This window comes from Neovison vison, chromosome 6 (assembly GCF_020171115.1).
Source record: "Neovison vison isolate M4711 chromosome 6, ASM_NN_V1, whole genome shotgun sequence".
In the NCBI taxonomy this organism is placed as follows: domain Eukaryota; kingdom Metazoa; phylum Chordata; class Mammalia; order Carnivora; family Mustelidae; genus Neogale; species Neogale vison.
Window position 1 is genome coordinate 161,823,516 of NC_058096.1, and position 22,923 is coordinate 161,846,438.

The 22,923-nt window shown below is 39.3% G+C and overlaps 1 protein-coding gene across 3 annotated transcripts in view; it reads left to right on the forward strand.

Annotated features, from left to right (window-relative positions):
* Nucleotides 1–22,923, forward strand: part of FBXL2 (F-box and leucine rich repeat protein 2) — a 164,304-nt gene that overhangs the window by 111,751 nt on the left and 29,630 nt on the right. For 2 of the 3 annotated variants that reach the window (XM_044252769.1, XM_044252770.1), the window contains exons 6-11: nt 17,414–17,482; nt 17,583–17,678; nt 17,875–18,001; nt 18,143–18,217; nt 20,664–20,794; nt 22,313–22,373. In XM_044252769.1, the coding sequence (XP_044108704.1) occupies nt 17,414–17,482; nt 17,583–17,678; nt 17,875–18,001; nt 18,143–18,217; nt 20,664–20,794; nt 22,313–22,373 (559 nt within the window). Of the gene's footprint in view, nt 1–17,413; nt 17,483–17,563; nt 17,679–17,874; nt 18,002–18,142; nt 18,218–20,663; nt 20,795–22,312; nt 22,374–22,923 lie in introns of all 3 variants that reach the window. The other variant, XM_044252771.1, reaches the window with a different exon arrangement.

The window sequence follows — 22,923 nt, forward strand, 5'->3', positions numbered from 1 at the left end:
ATAATGTCTTCTAATAGATCAAAATATACCCTCAATCTAGCACAGGGCTTTGTTCTAGTCTCCAGCCTGAGCAAATTCTCTCCACTTTCTTTTTCTTTTTCCAACCAATTTATCAAGTCCTTTTTTAGAATTTTTTAAAAATTTTCATCTTTACAGTCATATTCCATTCCTTTATCATGTTTACCCTTCTTTTTGTATATATGTTTTTCTTTCTTTAAATTTTGGGAAGGTAGTGTCTTCTAAGAGACCAAAATTACACCCAAAATCTAGTGGTGGCTATGTTTTATTCATCAGTCTAATATATATATTTTTTCTCTTTATCATGTTCCCCCTCACCCCCGATTTGGGGTCTCTTCTGATTTGCTTAGGGTACATTTTTCTGGGGTCTTTGCCACTCTTTTAGTATTTTATTCTTTCATTCATATATTCTTATCTGGATAAAATGACAAGGTGGAAAAACTCACCACAATAAAAGAACAAGAGGCAGTACCGAAGGCTAGGGACCTAATCAATGCAGACATTGGTAATATGTTAGATCTAGAGTTCAGAATGACAATTCTCAAGGTGCCAGCTGGGTTTCAAAAAGGCATGGAAGATATTAGAGAAACCCTGTCTGGAGAAATAAAAGAACTAAAGTCTACCAAGCTGAAATTTAAAAAAGCGATTAATGAGGTGCAACAAAAAATGGAGGCTCTTACTGGTGGGATAAATGAGACAGAAGAGAGAATTAGTGATATAGAAGACCAAATGATTGAGAATAAAGAAGCTGAGCAAAAGAAAGACAAACAACTACTGGACTATGAAGAGAGAATTCAAGAGATAAGTGATACCATAAGACAAAAAAAATTAGAATAATTGGGATCCCAGAAGAAGAAGAAGTGGGGGGCAGAAGGTATATTGGATCAAATTATTGTAGAGAATTTCCCTAACGTGGCAAAGGGAACAAACATCAAAATCCAGGAGGCACAGAGATCCCCCTCAAAATTAATAAAAATAGGTCCACACTCCATCATCTAATAGTGAAACTTACCAGCTTAGTGACAAAGAGAAAATCCTGAAAGCAGTCCAGGACAAGAAGTCTAACATACAATGGTAAAAATATTAGATTGGCAGCAGACTTATCCACAGAGACCTGGCAGGCCAGAAAGAACTGACATGATATATTCAGAGCACTAAACAAGAAAAACATGCAGCCAAGAATACTATATCCAGCTAGGCTATCATTGAAAGTAGGGAAGATAAAAAGCCTCCAGGACAAACAAAACCAAAAAGAATTTGTAAACACCAAACCAGCCCTACGGGAAATACTGAAAGGGGTCCTCTGAGCAAAGAGGGAGCCTTAAAGTTGTAGACCGGAAAGGAACAGAGACAGTGTACAGTAACAACCACCATACAGGCAATACAGTGGCACTAAATTCATATCGTTCAATAGTAACCCTGAATACAAATGGGCTAAATGCCCCAATCAAAAGGCACAGGGTATCAGAATGGATAAAAAAACAAAACCCATCAATATGCTGTCTACAAAAAACTCATTTTAGACCCAAAGATGCCTCCAGATTTAAAGTGAGGGGGTGGAAAACAATTCACCATGCTAAAGGACATCAAAAGAAAGCTGGGGTGGCAATCCTTATATCAGATCAATTAGATTTTAAACCAAAGACTATAATAAGAGATGAGGTAGGACACTATAACATACTCAAAAGGTCTGTCCAACAAGATCTATCAATTTTCAATATCTATACTCCTAACATGGGAGCAGCCAACTATATAAACCAATTAATAGGAGAATCAAAGAAACACATCAACAATAATATAATAATAGTAGGGGACTTTAATACCCACCTCACTAAAATGGACAGATTGTCCAAGAAAAAAGATCAACAAGGAAATAAAGGCCTTAAATGACACACTGGACCAGATGGAGATCATAGATGTATTCAGAACATTCCATCCCAAAGCAACAGAATACACTTTCTTCTCTAGTGCACATGGGACATTCTCCAGAATAGATCACATCCTGGGTCACAAATCAGGTCTCATCTGGTACCAAAAGACTGGGATCATCCCCTGCATATTTTCAGAACACAATGCTCTGAAGCTAGAACTCAATCACAAGAGGAAAGTTGGAAGGAATTCAAATACATGGAGGCTAAAGAGCATCCTACTAAAGAATGGGTCAACCAGGAGATTAAAGAAGAATTGAAAAAAGTCATGGAAACAAATGGTAATGAAAACACAACTGTTCAAAATCTCTAGGACACCGCAAAGGCAGTCCTGAGAGGAAAGTATATAGCGATGCAAGCCTTTCTCAAGAAATAAGAAAGGTCTCAAGTACACAACCTAACCCTACACCTATAGGAACTGAAGAACAATAAAGAAAGCCTAAACCCCCACAGGAGAAGAGAAATAATAAAGTTATCAGAGCAGAAATCAATGAAATAGAAACCAAAAAAAAACAGTAGAACAAATCAACAAAACTAGGAGCTTGTTCTTTGAAAGAATTAATAAAATTGACAAACCCCTGGCCAGACTTACCAAAAAGAAAAGAGAAAGGACCCAAATTAATGAAATCATGAATGAAAGAGGAGAGATCACAACCAACACCAAAGAAATACAAACAATTATAAGAACATATTATGAGCAACTATATGCCAGCAAATTGGACAATCTGGAAGATATGGAGGCATTCCTAGAGACATACGAACTACCAAAACTGAACCAGGAAGAAATAGAAAACCTGAACAGATCCATAGCCAGTAAGGAGATTGAAGCAGTCATCAAAAATCTCCCAAAAAACAAGAGCCCATTGCCAGATGGCTTTCCAGGGAATTCTACCAAACATTTAAAGAATTAATACTTATTCTCCTGAAACTGTTCCAAAAAATAGAAATGGAAGGAAAACTTCCAAACTCATTTTATGAGGCCAGCAGTACCTTGATCCCAAAACCAGACAAAGACCCCATTAAAAAAGGAATTACAGACCAGTATCCTTGATGAACACAGATGCAAAAATGCTCACCAAACTACTATCTAAGGGATCCAACAGTACATTAAAAAGATTTTTCACCACAACCAAGTGGGATTCATTCCAGGTTCAAGTTTGGTTCAACATCGGCAAATCAGTCCATGTGAGAAAATACGTTAATAAAGGATATGATACTCTCAATAAATGCTGAAAAAACATTTGACAAAGTACAGCATCCTTTCTTGATCAAAACTCCTCAAAATGTAAGGTTAGAGGGTACACATATCACTCAATATCATAAAAGCCATCTATGAAAAACCCACAGTGAATATAATTCTCAATTCCCCTAAGGTCAGGAACATGGCAGGGCTACTCACTATCACCACTGCTATGCAACCTAGCCTCTGCAGTCAGACAACAAGAAGAAACTAAATGCATCCAAGTTAACAGAGAAGTCAAACTCTCACTCTTTGCAGATGATATGATACTTTATGTGGAAAACCCAAAAGACTCCACTCCAAATCTGCTAGAACTTGTACAGGAATTCAGTAAACCGTCAGGATATAAAATCAATGCACAGAAACCAGTTGCATTTCTGTACATCAACAACAAGACAGAAGAAAGAGAAATTAAGGAATCGCTCCCATTTACATTTGCATCCAAAACCGTAAGATACCTAGGAATAAACCTAACCAAAGAGGCAAAGAATCTGGTCTCAGAAAACTGTAAAGTACTCATGAAATTGAGGAAGCCACAAAGAAATGGAAAATCATTCCATGCTCATGGATTAGAAGAACAAATATTGTGAAAATGTCTATGCTACCTAAAGCAATGTGCATATTTAATGCAATCCCTATCAAAATACCGTCAATTTTTTTTCAAAGAAATGAAACAAGTAATCCTACAATTTATATGGAACCAGAAAAGACCCCAAATAGCCAGAGGAATGTTGAAAAAGAAAGCCAAAGTTGGAGGCATCACAATTCCAGACTTCAAGCTCTATTACAAAGCTGTCATCATCAAGACAGTATGGTACTGGCACAAAAACAGTCACATACATCAGGGGAACACAATAGAAAGCCCAGAAATAGACCCTCAACTCTATGGTCAACTAATTTTCATTAAAGCAGAAAAGAATGTCCAATGGAAAAAAGACAGTCTCTTCAACAAATGGCGTTGGGAAAATTGGACAGCTGCATGCAGGAAAATGAAACTGGACCATTTCCTTACACTGCACATGAAAATAGATTCAAAATGGATGAAGGACCTCAATGTGAGAAAGGAATCCATCAAAATCTTTGAGGAGAACACAGGCAGCAACCTCTTCGACCTCAGCCATGGCAATTTCTTCCTAAAAACATTGCCAAAGGCAAGGGAAGCAAGGGCAAAAGTGAACTATTGGAACTTCTTCAAGATAAAAAGCTTTTGCACAGCAAAGCAAAGAGTCAATAAAACCAAAAGACAACTGACAGAATGGGAGAAGATACTTGCAAATGATATATCAGATAAAGGACTAGTATCCAAAAAATCTATAAAGATCTTATCAAACTCAACACCCAAAGAACGAATAATCCAATCAAGAAATGGGCATTGTTAAAATGTCTATACTGCCTAGAGCAATCTATACTTTCAGTGCTATTCTGATCAAAATTCCACCAGCATTTTTCAAAGAGCTGGATCAAACAACCCTAAAATTTGTATGGAATCAGAAGAGACCCCGAATTGCTAAGGAAATGTTGGAAAAAAAAAAAAACTTGGGGCACCACGTTGCCTGATTTCAAGCTTTACTACAAAGCTATGATCACCAAGACAGCATGGTACTGCCATAAAAACAGACAATAGACCAGTGGAACAGAGTAGAGGGCCCAGATGTGGACTGTCAACTCTATGGTCAAATAATCTTTGACAAAGCAGGAAAAAATATACAATGGAAAAAAGACAGTCTCTTCAATAAATGGTGCTGGGAAAATTGGACAGGTATGTGTAGAAGAATGAAACTCGACCATTCTCTTACACTGTACACAAAGATAAACTCAAAATGGATAAAAGACCTCAATGTGAGACAGGAATCCATCAGAATCCTAGAGGAGAACATAGGCAGTAACCTGTTCGATATCAGCCACAGCAACTTCTTTCAAGATATGTCTCCAAAGGCAAAGGAACCAAAAGCAAAAATGAATTTTGGGGACTTCATCAAGATCAAAAGCTTCTGCACAGCAAAGTAAACAGTCAACAAAACAAAGAGGCAACGCATAGAATGGGAGAAGATATTCGTAAATGACAATACAAAGGGCTGATATCCAGAAGACATGAACAGACACTTCTCCAATGAAGACATACAAATGCTAAGAGACACATGAAAAAAATGTTCATCATCACTAGCCATCAGGGAGATTCAAATCAAAACCACATTGAGATACCACCTTACACCAGTTAGAATGGCCAAAATTAACAAGACAGAAAACAGCTTGTGTTGGAGAAGATGTGGAGAAAGGGAAACCCTCTTACACTGTTGGTGGGAATGCAAGTTGGTACAGCCACTTTGGAAAACAGTGTGGATATTCCTTAAGAAATGAAAAATAGAGCTTCCCTATGACCCTACAATTGCACTCCTGGGTACTTACCCCAAAGATACAGATGTAGTGAAAAGAAGGGCCATCTGTACCCCAATGTTCATAGCAGCAATGGCCACAGCCGCCAAACTGTGGAAAGAACCAAGATGCCCTTCAACAGATGAATGGATATGATCCATATATACAATGGAGTATTATGCCTCCATCAGAAAGGATGAATACCCAACTTTCGTATCAACATGGACGGGACTGGAAGAGATGATGCTGAGTGAAATAAGTCAAGCAGAGAGAGTCAATGATCATATGGTTTCACTTATTTGTGGAGCATAAGAAATAACACGGAGGACATGGGGAGAAGAAGAGGAGAAGGGAGTTGGGGTAAATGGAGGGAGAGACGAACCATGAGAGACTATGGACTCTGAAAAACAATCTGAGGGTTTTAGAAGGGATGGGGGTGGGAGGTTGGGTGAACCTGGTGGTGGGTATAATTATGGAGGGCCCTATTACATGGAACACTAGGTGTGGTACATAAATAATGAATTCTGGAACACTAAAAAGAATAAAAAAAATAGGAAAGGGGGGGGAAATCATTTTAAAAAGAAAGAAATAGGCAGAGGACATGAACAGACATTTCTGCAAAGAAGACATCCAGATGGCCAACAGACAAATGAGAAAGTGCTCCACATCACTTGCCATCAGGGAAATACAAATCAAAACCACAATGAGATACCATCTCACACCAGTCAGAATGGCTAAAATTAGCAAGTCAGGAATTGACAGATGCTGGCGAGGATATGAAGAAAGGGGATCCCTCCTCCAGTGTTGGTGGGAATGCAAGCTGGTGCAACCACTCTGGAAAACAGCATGGAGGTTCCTCAAAGAGTTGAAAATAGAGCTACCTTACGACCCAGCAATTGCACTACTGGGTATTTACCCTAAAGATACAAATGTAGTAATCCAAAGGGGCATGTACACCCAAATGTTTATAGCAGCAATGTCCACAGTAGCCAAACTATGGAAAGAAGCTAGATGTCCATCAACCGATGAATGGATAAAGAAGAGGTGGTCTCTATATATGTATGATGGAATACTATGCAACCATCAAAAGAATTGAAATCTTGCCATTTGCAACAACATGAGAAAGACAATTATCATCTGCTCTCCCTAATATGAGGAATTTGAGGGGCAAAGTGGGGAATTTAGGGGTTAGGGAAGGAAAAAATGAAACAAGATGGGATCGGGAGGGAAACAAACCATAAGAGATTCTTAATCTTACAAAACAAACTGAGGGTTGCTGGGAGGAGGGAGGTATGGAGAAGGTGGCTGGGTTATGGACATTGGGGAGGATATTTTCTATGGTGAGTGCTGTGAAATGTGTAAGCCTGCTGATTCACAGACCTTGACCACTGGGGCAAATAATACATTATAGGTTAATAAAAAATAATGTTAGCCATTCAAAAAAAAAGGAAATTGAGGAAGACACAAAGAAATGGAAAATCATTCCATGCTCATGAATTGGAAGAACAAATATTGTGAAAATGTGTATGCTACCTAAAGCAATCTGCACATTTAATGCGATCCCTATCAAAATACCATCAACTTTTTTTACTAGAAATGTAACAAATAATCCTAAAATTTATATGGAACCAGAAAAGACCCTGAATAGCCAGAGGAATGTTGGAAAAGAAAATTAAAGCTGGTGGCATCACAATTCCAGACTCCAAGCTCTATTACAAAGCTGTCATCATCAAGACAGTATGGTACTGGCACAATAACAGACACGTAGATCAGTGGAACAGAGTAGAGAGCCCAGAAATGGACCCTCAACTCTATGGTCAACTAATCTTCTACAAAGCAGGAACAAATGTCCAGTCAAAAAAAAGACAGTCTCTTCAACAAATGTGTTGGGAAAATTGGGCAGCCACATGCAGTAGAATGAAACTGGACCATTTCCTTACACCACACACAAAAATAGACTCAAAATGGATGAAAGACCTAAGTGTGAGACAGGAATCCATCCAGTTCCTTGGGAAGAACACAGGAAGCAAACTCTTCGACCTCAGGCACAGCAACTTCTTCCTAGATATAACATCAAAGGTAAGCAACAGGAAAAATGTACTATTGGGACTTCATCAAGATCAAAAGCTTTTGCACAGCAAAGGAAACAGTCAACAAAACCAAAAGACAACCAACAGAATGGGAGAAGATATTTGCAAATGCCATATCAGATAAAGGGCTAGTATCCAAAGTCTATTTAAAAACTTACCAAACTCAACATCCAAGGAATCTAGTCAAAAAAATGATCAGAAGGGCGCCTGGGTGGCTCAGTGGGTTAAGCCACTGCCTTCGGCTCAGGTCATGATCTCAGGGTCCTGGGATCGAGGCCTGCATCGGGCTCTCTGCTCAGCAGGAAGCCTGCTTCTCTCTCTCTGCCTGCCTCTCCATCTACTTGTGATTTCTCTCTGTCAAATAAATAAGTAAAATCTTTAAAAAAAAATGATCAGAAGACATGAACAGACATTTCTGCAAAGATGACATCCAAATGACCAACAGACACATGAAAAAGTGCTTTACATCATTCAGCATCAGGGAAATACAACTCAAAACCTCAATGAGATACCACTTCACGCCAGTCAGAATGGCTAAAATTAACAAGTCAGGAATTGACAAATGTTGACAAGGATGCAGAGAAAGGGGAACCCTCTTCCAGTGTTGGTGGGAAATCAAGCTGGTGCAGCCACTCTGGAAAACAGCATGGAGGTTCCTCAAAAAGTTGAAAATAAAGCTACCCTATGACCCAGCAATTGCAAACTGGGTATTTACTTCAGTGATACAAATGTAGTGATCTGAAGGGGCACATGAATCCGAATGTTTATAGCAACAATGTTCACCATAGCCAAACTTTGAGAAGAGCCTAGATGTCCTTCAACAGATGAATGGATAATGAAGATGTGGTATATATACACAATGGAATATTATGCAGCCATCAAAAAAACCAAAGACAGAAATCTTGCCATTTGCTATGACATGGATGGAAGTAGAGGCTTATTAGGCTAAGTCAGTCAGTCAGAGAAGGACAATTATCACATGATCTCACTGATATGAGGAATTTGAGAAACAAGACAGAGTATCATAGGGGAAGGTAGGGAAATACAAAACAAAATGAAACCAGAGAGGGAGACAAACCATAAGAGGCTCTTAATCTCAGGAAACAAACTGAGTGTTGCTGGAGTAGAGGAGGATGGGAGGGTTAGAGTGATAGACATTGGGGAGGGTATGTGATATGGTGAGCGCTGTGAATTGTGTAAGACTTATGAATCAACAGACCTGTACCCCTGAAGCAAATAATGCATTATATGTTAATTTTTAAAAACCCAACCTTTATGTTCTTATCTTTGTGGTCTCTGCTATTGTTTGAAGTTGGCTAAATTAGAACACACATTTCCCCTTAGAATCTTAGAATACTTTGTCTCTTGCAGACTAAGAATCACCACCATGTCTATCAATTGCAACTGCCAGTAGGAATGTGCAGCACATAGTGATTATACATAGTGGAATTTGTAATTGAAACATCTGCTATACCATTGCTAGAAAAATTGATTCATAACCTATTTTAAGGATCAAAACACTCCCTATAAATGTTATGGAACAAAGTATTTTTTTAAGTCAAGAAATTCAGATCACCAGACCAAATTTTCTGGCACTTCAAAAGCTTTGTAAACTGATGGAATAGATTGTTTCTATTTTAATACAAAGCTTAAGGACCTTATATAATTTATAAAAGAGAACATAAGTTTAATAGTGGTTCCATTAAACTAAAATAAATATGAAGGTGCGATTGTCAATGAGGAATATCAAAAAAATATATTTTCACTTCACTCTGCATAATACCTCTGGTTCCATTCATGTTGATGTAAATGGTAGGTATTCATCCTTTCTGATGATTGAATAATATTTCATTGTATAGATAAACTGCATCTTCTTTATGTGGGCTAATTTTTTAAAAAGGACATATATTCTTATCTTGGCAATTGGTATAAAGCCATATATAGTAGCAAAACTATCCTGAGAGACTAAGAATGTTAGTGGTTTACCGTAATTTTTATAGTAGAAATCTATATTAGTATCTTGTACATTTTTTTAAGAGAATATGTGCATGCAAGAGAGCAGTGAAGGGGCAGAGGGAGAGGGAGAGAGAGAATCTTAAACAGTGCAGAGCCCAATGCAGGGCTCAGTCTCACAACCCTGAGATCATTACCTGAGCAAAAATCAAGAGTCAGACACTTAACCAACTGAGCCACCAGTCACCCTGTTATTTTGTACATTTTTAATATGTGAAACCAGATTACTATGTGAAATAATGATAAGTATAATTCCAGAATATGACTCGGAATTTTGTTATGCCTCCAGTTTTTTATTGTAATCACCTAAGGCCAGTTTGGGCCTCTACTCTGCCCCACATATGTATTGTTGTTTGGATGGAAGGAAGGTATTCATTTGGAATGTTTATTGAGCCCTACTCCACTAGGCACTGATCTCTAGGGAATGGAGATACAGCAGTAATCAATAGACTAAAATCGCAATACTAATGGATCCCACATGTATATTCTTATATTATATTCTCTTGCTGCATCATTATATATGAAGCCTGGTTTTATTGATATATAATTGAGATAGAATAAACTGTATATTTTTTAAGTGTACAATTTGGTAATTTTCGTATATGTATATACCCATAAAACCAACATTATAATCAAGATAATGAACATACCCATGTGAAAGTTTCTTCATGTGCCTAAATAACCCCTCCCTTCCTCCTTCCCGTCTCTCCCCCATTGTGAGGCAACCACTGATCTGCTTTCTGTCACTATAGGTTAGTTTAAATTTTTAAAATTTTTTATGTAATTGTACAGTGTGTACTCCTTTTTTCCTGGCCTCTTTCATTCAACATAATTGTTTTGAGATCCATCCATGTTGTTTGTGTATCAATAGTTCATTCTTTTTTATTGCTGAATAGTAGTCCATTGTATGGTATACTACCATTTATTCATTTATCATTTGCAGCCATTACATATAAAGCTGCTAAGAACATTTGTATACAAGGTTTTGTGTGCCGTGTGTTTTCATTTCTCTTGAGAAAATACCTAGGAGTGGAATGGCTAGATCGTTTGGTAGGTGTGTATTTAACTTTTTAAAACTTTCAAACTATTTCCCAAAAGGATTATACAATATTATATTGCCACTAGAAGTGTATGGTACTTCCAGCTCCTCCATATCCTTGTCAACACTTGGTAGGTCAGTCTCTTTTAGTGTTTCTAATAGATAAATGTAGTAGCATCTCATTTTGGTTTTAATTTGTATTTCTAACAATTAGTGCTGTTGAGCAACTTTTTGTGTACTTTTGCTATCTGCATATTTTCTCTGCTGAAATATCTGTTCAAATGTGGGGGTTTTGACTTTTTTTTTTTAATTAGATTTTTTTTTCTTACCACTGAATTTTGAGTTATATACTGCATACAAGTCCTTGATCAGATTTGTGTTTTTTTTAAAGATTTTATTTATTTATTTGACAGAGAGAGATCACAGTAGACAGAGAGGCAGGCAGAGAGAGAGGGAAGCAGGCTCCCTGCTGAGCAGAGAGCCCAATGCGGGACTCGATCCCAGGACCCCAAGATCATGACCTGAGCCGAAGGCAGTGGCTTAACCCACTGAGCCACCCAGGTGCCCAGATTTGCGTTTTTTAAATGTTTTCTCCCAGTCTGTGGATTATCTGTTTATTCTCATGAGGGTCTTCTGAAGAGAAGATTTTCATTTTAATGAAGTTCAACTTACCAGTTTTTTTTAATGAATCATGCTTTTGGTGAATGATACTTTTGGTGATATATGAGATCTTTGCCTAACCCAGGGACATAAAGATTTTCTCCTGAAGTATTGATTTAGTAGCATTTGACAAATTCTAATTATGTGTTTCATTTTCATTCCATTAAAAATATACACTCTTTCCCTTTGATTCCCTTTTGATTTCTTCTTTGACCCAGGGGTTATTTAGAAGCATGTTATTTTGCTTCTAAATACTTGGGCATTTTCCAGGGTTTTTTTTGTTATTCATTACTAATTTAATTCCATTGTGATCAGTGAATATACTTTATATAACTTGAGTCCTTTTAATTTTATTGAAACTTGTTTTGTAGCCAAGAATATGGTCTGTCATGGTAAATGTTCATATCCACTTGAAAAGAACATGTACTCTGCTGTTGTTGGGTGAAGCGTTCTATAAATATCAATTAGATCAAGTTGAATAAGAGTGTTGATAAAGTCTTTTATATCTTTGCAGATTTTTCTGACTTCTTGTTTGGTCAAATATTGACAGATTATATTGAAATCTCTGCCTGTAATTTCAGATTTGTTTCTCCTCAGGTTATATCTTCGTGTATTTTGAAGCTCTGTTATTAGGCATATAAACCTAATAAACCTATATAAACCTAGGGTTGCTGCACCTTTTTGATTAATTGACCAGTTTTTCATTATCACATGGCCTTCTTTTTTTTTTCCAATTTATTTATTTTCAGAAAAACAGTATTCATTATTTTTTCACCACACCCAGTGCTCCATGCAAGCTGTGCCCTCTATAATACCCACCACCTGGTCCCCAACCTCCCACCCCCCCGCCACTTCAAACCCCTCAGATTGTTTTTCAGAGTCCGTAGTCTCTCATGGTTCATCTCCCCTTCCAATTTACCCAAAAGCACATACCCTCCCCAATGTCCATAACACTACCCCCCTTCTCCCAACCCCCCTCCCCCCAGCAACCCACAGTTTGTTTCGTGAGATTAAGAGTCACTTATGGCTTGTCTCCCTCCCTATCCCATCTTGTTTCATGGATTCTTCTCCTACCCACTTAAGCCCCCATGTTGCATCACCACTCCCTCATATCAGGGAGATCATATGATAGTTGTCTTTCTCCGCTTGACTTATTTCGCTAAGCATGATACGCTCTAGTTCCATCCATGTTGTCGCAAATGGCAAGATTTCGTTTCTTTTGATGGCTGCATAGTATTCCATTGTGTATATATACCACATCTTCTTTATCCATTCATCTGTTGATGGACATCTAGGTTCTTTCCATAGTTTGGCTATTGTGGATATTGCTGCTATAAACATTCGGGTGCACGTGCCCCTCTGGATCACTACGTTTGTATCTTTAGGGTAAATTCCCAGTAGTGCAATTGCTGGGTCATAGGGCAGTTCTATTTTCAACATTTTGAGGAACCTCCGTGCTGTTTTCCAGAGTGGTTGCACCAGCTTGCATTCCCACCAACAGTGTAGGAGGGTTCCCCTTTCTCCGCATCCTCGCCAGCATCTGTCATTTCCTGACTTGTTGATTTTAGCCATTCTGACTGGTGTGAGGTGATATCTCATTGTGGTTTTGATTTGTATTTCCCTGATGCCGAGTGATATGGAGCACTTTTTCATGTCTCTGTTGGCCATCTGGATGTCTTCTTTGCAGAAACGTCTGTTCATGTCCTCTGCCCATTTCTTGATTGTATTATTTGTTCTTTGGGTGTTGAGTTTGTTAAGTTCTTTATAGATTTTGGACACTAGTCCTTTATCTGATATGTCGTTTGCAAATATCTTCTCCCATTCTGTCAGTTGTCTTTTGGTTTTGTTAACTGTTTCCTTTGCTGTGCAAAAGCTTTTGATTTTGATGAAATCCCAAAAGTTCATTTTTGCCCTTGCTTCTCTTGACATGGCCTTCTTTTATCTTTGGTAATATTCTTTGCTGTGAGGTCTACTTTGTCTGATATTATATAGATACTCCAACTTTCTTTTTTTTGGTATACAATTTTCCATTCTTTTACTTTTCACCAATTTGTGTCTTTATATTTAAAGTTGTTTTCTTGTAGGCAATATATGGTTGGATGTTGCTTTTTTGTTGTTGTGGGTTTTTTTTTTTTTTGGCATCTGTTTGTCCCATACATATTTTCTTTCCCTTTCCTCTTTTTCTGCCTTCTTTTGGGTTGAGAATTTTTTTAGGATTCCATTTTATATCCTTTGTTTGATTAGAGCTATAAGTTATTATTTTGTAACTTTAATTGTTGCTCTAGAGTTTTTTTAAAAGATTTTATTTATTTATTTGACAGAGAGAAATCACAAGTAGATGGAGAGGCAGGCAGAGAGAGAGAGAGGGAAGCAGGCTCCCCGCTGAGCAGAGAGCCCGATGCAGGACTCAATCCCAGGACCCTGAGATCATGACCTGAGCCGAAGGCAGCGGCTCAACCCACTGAGCCACCCAGGCGCTCGCTCTAGAGTTTTTGTACTGTACATCTTTAACTTGTTATAGTCTACCTTCAAATTGTATTACAGATCACTTCCGTTTTTCTTCACTCAACCTTTATGCTGTTACTATTACACATTTTAGTTCTATATATAATACAGACTCCTCCACACTAGATTGGTAGTATTCTTTTTAAGATTTTATTTATTTATTTGACACAGAGAGAGAGATAACAAGTAGGCAGAGAGGCAGGGGAAGAAGGCTTCCTGCTGAGTAGAGAGCCTGATGCCGGGCTCAATCCCAGGATCCTGAGATCATGACCTGAGCTGAAGGCAGAGACTTAACCCACTTAGCCACCCAGGCGCCCCAGATTGTTAGTATTTTTTAATAGTTGATTATTTTAAAAGAGATTTAAATAACTAGAAAAGTGATTTATATACCCAAGTGGTTACTGTTTCCAGTATTCTTGATTCCTTTGTGTAGTATCACTCTTTTTTCTACCTATAGAATGTTCCTGAGTATTTCTTGTACTGCAGATGTGATTAATTCTTTCAGCCCTTCTGTATCTGGGGTGGGGGGGAAGTTACCTGTCCTTCATATTTATTTCAAAAAATTTTGAGGGTCACTTGGGTGGCTCAGTCATTAAGTGTCTGCCTTCAGCTCAGGTCCTGATCCCAGGGTCCTGGGATCGAGCTCTGCATCAGGCTCCCTGCTCGGCGGGAAGCCTTCTCCCTCTCTCACTGTGTCTCTGTCAAATAAATAAATAAAATCTTTCAAAAATTTTTTTGAAAAATATTTTTGCTTAATGTAGAATTCTGTTGACAGTTTTTTCAGTATTTTAAAGATGCTTCTCCTTGGTTTTCTTGTTGTTGGCTTTCTTTTTTTTTTTTTCTTTAACGAATGAGAAATCTGTCACCCTTATTCTTCTTTCTCTGTACATAATGTATCTTTTTCTTTGGCTGCTTTTAAGATTTTTCTGTCACTGGTTTTGACCAATTCAGTTATGATATGCCTTGATGTATTTTTCTTCATATTCCTTATACTTGGAATTCTTTGTCTTGGATTTGTAGGTTTATAGTTTTCATAAACTTTGGAAAAATTTGGGCCATTACTTCAGATATTCTACCTGATCTCACCCCTGCCCAAACTCCTGTTCCTTGTCACATGTATAGTAGATTGTTTATAGTAGATTGTTTGAAGCTGTCCCACAGCTCATTTATGCTGTTCTTTTTTCTTTTTTTTTTCTTCCTTATTTTCTTTCCATGTTTCATTTTGGATAATTTCTATTGCTATGGTTTCAAGTTCACTAATCTTTTCTTCCAAAATGTCTTATCTGCTATTAGTCCCATCCTGAAAATTTTTATCTTAGCCATTTCCTAAAAGTTGAATTTGGGTCTTTAAAAATAACTCTAATGTCTCTACATAACACATTTAATAATCATAACATGTTTAATCTTTGTGTAACTTCATAGAACTATATTCTACAGAACACAGTTATAATAACTTTTAATGTCTTTGTCTACTATTTCTAATATTTGTGTCCATTTGGGGTCAGCTTTGGTTGATTTTTTTTAAGGTTTTACTTACTTATTTACTTAAGGTTTTATTTACTTATTTACTTACACACAGAGAGAAAGAGAGCACAAGCAGGGGGAGCAGCAGGCAAAGGGAGAGGGAGAAGCAGGCTCTGTGCCAAGCAGGAAGCCTGATGAGGGGCTTGATCCCAGGACCCAGGGATCATGACCTGAGCTGAAGGCAAACACCCAACCAACTGAGCCATCCAGGCGCCCCACTTTGGTTGATTTTTCTCCTCATCATGGATATGTTTTCCTTCCTTGAATGCATGCCAATTTTTTTCTCAATGCCAGACATTCTGAATTTTATTTTGGGTGCAAAACATTTTTTTATTCCTATAGATAATATTGAGTTTTATTCTGGACACAGTTGAATTATTTGGACATAGTTCCTTTCAAATCTCTTTCTTTTTTAAATTTGTTAATTTGGACCAAAGCCATGTTTAGTTGAGCATTAATTGTACACCTGATGCAAGGTACTTGTTAGTGCTCTACGCAGTACCCGACAAATTGAGACTTTTTCACTGTTGATTTATGGGAATGGGCACTTCTCTGGCTATGGGTGAGCTCTGACTGTTGTTTCTTCTAATGCTTTTTGCTGATTCTTTCCCTGGCTTTGGGTAGTTTCCCTATATGCATACCCTGATTAATACTCTACTGAATTCTTGAGAGGAACCCTCTGAAGTTCTCTGTGCTCCAGTACTCTTGTCTGATGACTCTAATGACCTTGGTCAGATTATGGCTCCATATCTTCAACTCAGGGATTCCACCAGCCTCCAGGTCAGTTCTATAGCACCATACGAGGGTAGAAGGAACAGATAAGAGTGACACAGTTTGAGGCCAGATTTTGGAGACTGCATGGAAGAATCAGGGTTCAACACTAAAAATACGTTGAAGCTGTATTTCAGGAAGAGTTAGTCCTTGCTGAATATTTTAAGGAATAAGTGCTAAGGGGTGTTTAATTGTCCGCTTTTGGCCCTTCTGCCAACCCACAAATTATTGAGGAAGTTGCTCTTCATGACTCAGTATCCTCACCAGAAAGTGGATGACTCTTCATACTGATCAACTACTGATCCTATCAGTGGCCAAAAATAGTTTCTTCAGAAAGGCTTTTGAATAACCAAATGACAGCATGGCACAATACAATAAAGATTCAGTGCCCTTGCTTCCAACTGATTTTTCTATAGAGAGGAAGGAACCAGGAGCCAGGCCTCCTTTCTAAGATGTTCACCAGGGTGTGGGTTGAAGGAACATTATGACTGATACGTAGTTGGTCTTGGGCTTTATTTCTCAAAGTGTAGTTCCCAGGTAGCAGCAATGGCATCACTTGTGAATTTTTTAGAAATGCAGACCATCAGTTTGTCAAGCTGTACCATTAGAATCTGCACTGTGGGGATGCCTGGGTGGCTCAGTGGGTTAGAGCCTCTGCCTTAGGCTTGGGTCATGATCTCAGGGTCCTGGGATCAAGCCCCACATCGGGCTCTGTGCTCAGCAGGGAGCCTACTCCCCCACCCTCTGCCTATTTGTGATCTCTGTCAAATAAATAAAATCTTTAAAAAAAAAAAAAAGAATCTGCACTGTGGGGGCGCCTGGGTGGCTCAGTGGGTTAAAGCCTCTGCCTTCAGCTTGGGTCATGATCCCAGGGTCCTGGGATCGAGCCCCGCATTGGGCTCTCTGCTCTGCAGGGAGCCTGCTTCCTCCTCTCTCTCTCTTTCTCTGCCGCCTCTCTGCCTACTTGTGATCTCTGTCAAATAAAAATAAATAAAATCTTAAAAAAAAATCTGCACGATGACAAGAATCCTAGCTGTTTCATGTGCATATTAAAGTTTGAGGAGCACCAGCACCTATGGTTAACAATAACTTATTGTACACTTGAAATTTGTCGAGAGTAAATCTCATGTTAAGTGTTCTTTCCACAGTAAACTAAAATGTACAAGTTTGAGGAGCACTGTTTTAAATGTGAACGGTGACACATGCCCTCTAGTGGCTGACCAGGGAGCTTTAAAATGTTTTCTCTTTTTAGGACCTTTGCACAGAACTGCAGAAACATTGAACATTTAAACCTCAATGGGTGCACCAAAATCACTGACAGGTAAGGAATGAGAATGAGTTTGGTGACTAATTGACCATCAGGAGAGTGAGGGGAGAGAAACATGGTTGAAAATATCTTTAGTGTGTCTGCTCTTTTCCAGCACATGTTATAGCCTTAGCAGATTCTGTTCCAAGCTGAAACATCTAGATCTGACCTCCTGTGTGTCCATTACAAACAGCTCCTTAAAGGGGATCAGGTAAGAGTACCTGTTGTTAGAAGAAACACCTAAACCTAAGAGCATCCTGGTGCGCCTGAAACTTTCTAATGATCCCACTGGAACAACAAAGAGGTCTTCTCTATCCTTAATTGTTTGTGAGTTACTAAACTCAGACTTGGTAATGAACTATCTGTAGGATAGATTGCACATGTGTGACCGTTTCTTGTTCTCTCAGTGAGGGCTGCCGGAACCTGGAATACCTGAACCTCTCTTGGTGTGACCAGATCACGAAGGATGGCATTGAGGCACTGGTGCGAGGTTGTCGAGGCCTGAAAGCCCTGCTCCTGAGAGGCTGCACACAGGTACAAAGGGCTTGGTTGAGGTTTGTTTCTCTAACATGAGGTGTGGGCACTTCATTAGAGAACTTGCTGTTGCATTTTTCTTGGTTCGCCACTATTCCCTCACCTGGTTCCATCCCCCTTTTGTTCTCTCTGTCTACTCAGTTAGAAGATGAAGCTCTGAAACACATTCAGAATTACTGCCATGAGCTTGTGAGCCTCAACTTACAGTCCTGCTCAGTAAGTAACACACTTTTCCTGGGAGTGTCCTCCTGTGCCACGTTCCCTGAGTCTCCTGTGGGCACCACTTTGAAGCCCCCAGGCAGGAGGGATGGTCGCCACACCCTATTTTCTTATTCTGTGTCCTCATACGATCTGTCAGTTTGCCACAAGATGAAAGAATAACAGTCTAAACAAGATGGCCCATACAAAGCCACTTATATTTCCCCCTAAAAATAACATAAATTGACATCTTTGTTTATTTTATGATAGGAATGCTATGAACTAGTCACTAAGCTGAACAAATTCATACAAGGTCTCAGTGTCTTTTATTTTTTCTTGTAAGCTGGGGATAATGACAGTGGACAAAATGAAATGATGGATGTGAAAATGCTTTGAAACATAAAGGATGTATTCAAGAGCAAGGTGTAATTTTCATCATGACATTAACATGTGAAAAACGATTATTCCATCCTCACTGCCATTGTCAGTATTGATCCTTGAAGAGAATGCTTGCTACATCCTCCTGGGCTTCTCAAGGGGAACATAAATTTTGAGAAATGTAAGAGAAATCTTTGCAGTTGGTATTCAGTGAATGAGTCATATGTCTTTAGAATCCTTGATGGTGGAAGATAGAACAGAAACTGTCATCTGGACAAATGGTACTATTCAATATTATGGTACTCTTCATTATTAGGATCTTGTAGTGAGAGCACTCACAGACAACTTAAAGTAGAATATAAATGTGCAAGCCAGGGGCGCCTGGGTGACTCAGTCTGTTGAGCGTCTGACTCGGTTTCAGCTCAGGACATGATGTCATGGGTCATGATCTCATGGGTTGTGGGACTGGGCCCTCTGCTGGTCTGCTTGAGGCTTCTCTCTCTCCTCCTCCCTCCCAGCACTCTCTCTCTCTGTCCATCTTTAAAATAGATAAATAAATCTTTTTTAAAAAATGCAAGTCATTTAACAATAATTTAGTGGTATATTTCATTTGCTATTTTCTAAAACATTTGAGGAAATATTATAAATCTATACATATATGGGACCCCTGGTTGGCTTAATCAGTTAAGCGGCTGCCTTTGGGTCAGGTCATGTTCCCAGGGTTCTAGGATCAAGTTCTGCATTGGGCTCCCTGCTCAGCAGGGAGTCTGCTTCTCCCTCTCCCTCCGTCTGCCCCTCTGCCTGCTTGTGCTCTCTCTCTGTAAAATAGATAAATAAAATATTTAAAATATATATATGCATATGATTTATATGGCAGATATTTAAAGCATTAATCTGTAGAAATTCAACCAAAAATTATGATGTCACTTAACCAGGCAAGTCTTTTTTTTTTAAGAGTTTATTTATTTATTTGACAGGGAGATAACACAAGTAGGCATAGAGGCAGGCAGAGAGAGAGGAGGAAGCAGGCTCGCCACTGAGCAGAGATCCCAATGCGGGACTCGATCCCAGGACCCTGGGATCATAACCTGAGCCGAAGGCAGCGGCTTAACCCACTGAGCCACCCAGGTGCCCCTAACCAGGCAAATCTTATGAGCTCTTTATTTAATCTGATTTTTAAGTTTATGAATTTTTCCTGAAAGAAAAAAATCAAATGAACTCTGAGGAGGGGGATGAAATTTTTTAAAAATTCACTTTGGCAGGATACCTGGGTGGCTCAGTCAGTTGAGCATCTGACTCAGTTTCAGTTCAGGTCATGATCCCTGGGTCCTGGGATAGAGCCCTGTGTCAGGCTCTGTGCTCAACAGGGAGTTTGCTTGAGGACTCTTTCCCTGTCTCTCTTCTCTGCACTTCCCCCTGTTTGTGCACGCTCTCTCTCTCTACATCTTTTTTAAAAAATTCATTCTGGGGCACCTGGGTGGCTCAGTGGGTTAAGCCTCTGCCTTCAGCTCAGGTCATGATCTCAGGGTCCTGGGATCGAGCCCTGCATCAGGCTCTCTGCTCAGTGGGGAGCCTGCTTCCCCCTCTTTCTTTGCCTGCTGCTCTGCCTACTTGTGATCTCTCTCTCTCTCTGTGTGTGTCAAACAAATAAAATCTTTTTTAAAAAAAATTTCATTCTGGGGTGCCTGGGTGGCTCAGTGGGTTAAGCCTCTGCCTTCAGCTCAGGTCATGATTTCATGGTCTTGGGATTGAACCCCGCATCAGGCTCTCTGCTCATCAGGGAGCCTGCTTCCCCCCAACTTCTGCCTGCCTCTCTGCCTGCTTGTGATCTCTCTCTCTCTCTCTCTCTCTCTGTGTCAAATAAATAAAATTTTTTAAAAAAATTTTCTCTGTTAGTAGTGCTAGAATATTTTTAAACTGTACAGAGATAACAAATACATGTCAACCCTGTACTTCATCTTGTTTTTATTAAATTATTAGGATAAAATGCTGGTATTTGGCAGCCCAACTAATTGACCAGCAGTAGATCCTATTTTTCAGTATTGTTGGTGCCTTCTGATGTTCCTTCCTGTTTGGACTTCCCCAGCGCATTACAGATGAAGGTGTCGTGCAGATATGCAGGGGCTGCCATCGGCTACAGGCTCTCTGCCTTTCTGGCTGCAGCAACCTCACGGACGCCTCTCTCACGGCCCTGGCTTTAAACTGCCCAAGACTTCAGTAAGTGCACCATGCTTTTGCTTTGTAGCTCAGAGCTTGCTGGACTGACCAGGAGGGCTTCCTGCAGGAAGGGAAAGGCTTACCAGCAGGTGGATAGGTAGTGATAGAGGTGGTGGCAGTGGTTGGGTTATTGTTGGCTTTTATCAGATGGGTTGGGGTAGAACAATACGTAATCTGGTTTATTTAGGGATGTATGGGAAGAGTGGATGGGTACTGAACTGTACACCACCAGGGAACCTGAACTATAATTTCTTGGTGGACTTGATGTGTGTGCCCACCTGATCTGCCTCATCCTGTTATAGCTTTGACCTCAGAGTGATCTGATAGGGTCAGAATGACAGCCTCATATCCCAGTGTTACCAGATTCTCCCCTAAACCAGATGCTAAATGGACAGAAGATGGGGAGGGGATCACAGTCACCTTATTTATCACCTTTCCTAGAAGAAGAAAGTTTTGTTTTAACAAATAAAGATTGATTTTCTCCAATAATATTATGAATAGTAAAACTTTAACTATAGCAACTTTAACTAAGTACTAATCATAGTTCACATCAGTTGAACTCATTTATGTTCCAGGCTCTGTGCTGGGCAATTTTATAAGCATTATCTCATTTAGTCCTCTCTACCTCTCTAGGAGATATGCAGTCATTCTCACTTGTTTTTCAGATGAGAAACTGGGAGTCAAAGAAAATCACATAATCTACCCTGGGTCATATGATGAGAAGGAAGTAAAACTAGAGTTTGAACTTGAATCGTTGTTCAAAACCAGAAATCTCAGCCCTTGTACAAAAGACAGAAGAAAGAAACTTATTTTGTTGTTTACTTCTCAGTGAAACTGATCTGTTTCTCATGCTTATACCAGTTTCACATCCTTTACTGATTATCTATTGCTGTCCTTTGCCCATTTTTCTTACTGTTTCATTGGGGATGATTCTAGACAATTTTGATATTTCTGAGTAGTAGAAGGAATGTGGGTGATCAAAACTGGTCAGAAAGGTGGTCAAAATTACTGCTACAGGGGTGTATTTAACTTTAAAATGTTATTTCTCCATCCCTACTAAGCATGGGCATTGAGAATTAACTCACATTTTTCATTGGCTACAAATTTTTTAAAATTCCTTTTAGGGTAACTGGGAATTTCACTTAAATACAATATATATAAAGATCGTTTTGTTAAGTAAAAGCTCATTTTAATTGTGTTTAAGAGCCAACAAATATTGGAATAATATTATTTGAAAATAGCAGCAGTAGCAATGTCCTGGAATTGTGGGAAGATTCCTGGGTTTTCTCCCTGAATTTGGGCTGGAACTGTGGGACTTAGGGCAGGCCACACTTTCCCCTAAGCCTTCTTCCCCTCATCTATCCTGTGGGACAGCATTTGCATTTACTGTTCTCAGGACTATTCCAGAAGCAGAGGTGTGTCAGAACGCAGAATAACCTCAAGAGTGTGCTTCATAAAGTGTGTATTTCTATTGTTAACCAGTCACTGCCTTTTCCTCCCACACACTCTGTATCCCAGGATTTTGGAGGCTGCCCGATGTTCCCATTTGACTGATGCAGGCTTTACACTTTTAGCTCGGGTAAGCCAGAGGTTTCAAAAAACAAAACCATACTATAATTTACCTCTCTTATTTCAAAATAACTTGCTGTGGTTTTAAAGTGTGCAAAAATTGTATACCTTTAGAAAGGACAGGTACCAAGTAGACTAGGGTACGCAGGATACATTTTCCCATTTTCCCCAGAATGCTAAGGTGGTCCTATAGGGGGTTCTGGAGCAGGTCTAAACCTCACTCTCATTTGGTCAGGCGGGACCACAACAAGAGGAATTTCCTCCCTGGCGGGACATGCCCTTCCTCATTCAAACCCTGACTCAGTTTCTCAGTAGCTTCCCCAACTGAGCTGTTATCTGCCTCTGCTCCTTCTTCCACATCACCCTGCAGATGCTGACCATCATGGGGGTTCCTCTTGTCTGCAGCTGGGAACCCATGACCTTCTGGGGATGGTGATACTCTTCCTCTACCCTAACCCTCACCTGCCCAAACTGTGCCTGAGCACCCCACCCCCGTGCTTTCCCAAGCCTGTTCTATGGCTAAAATTTACAGGATGATATCCATAGCCACTGGGAAGGTG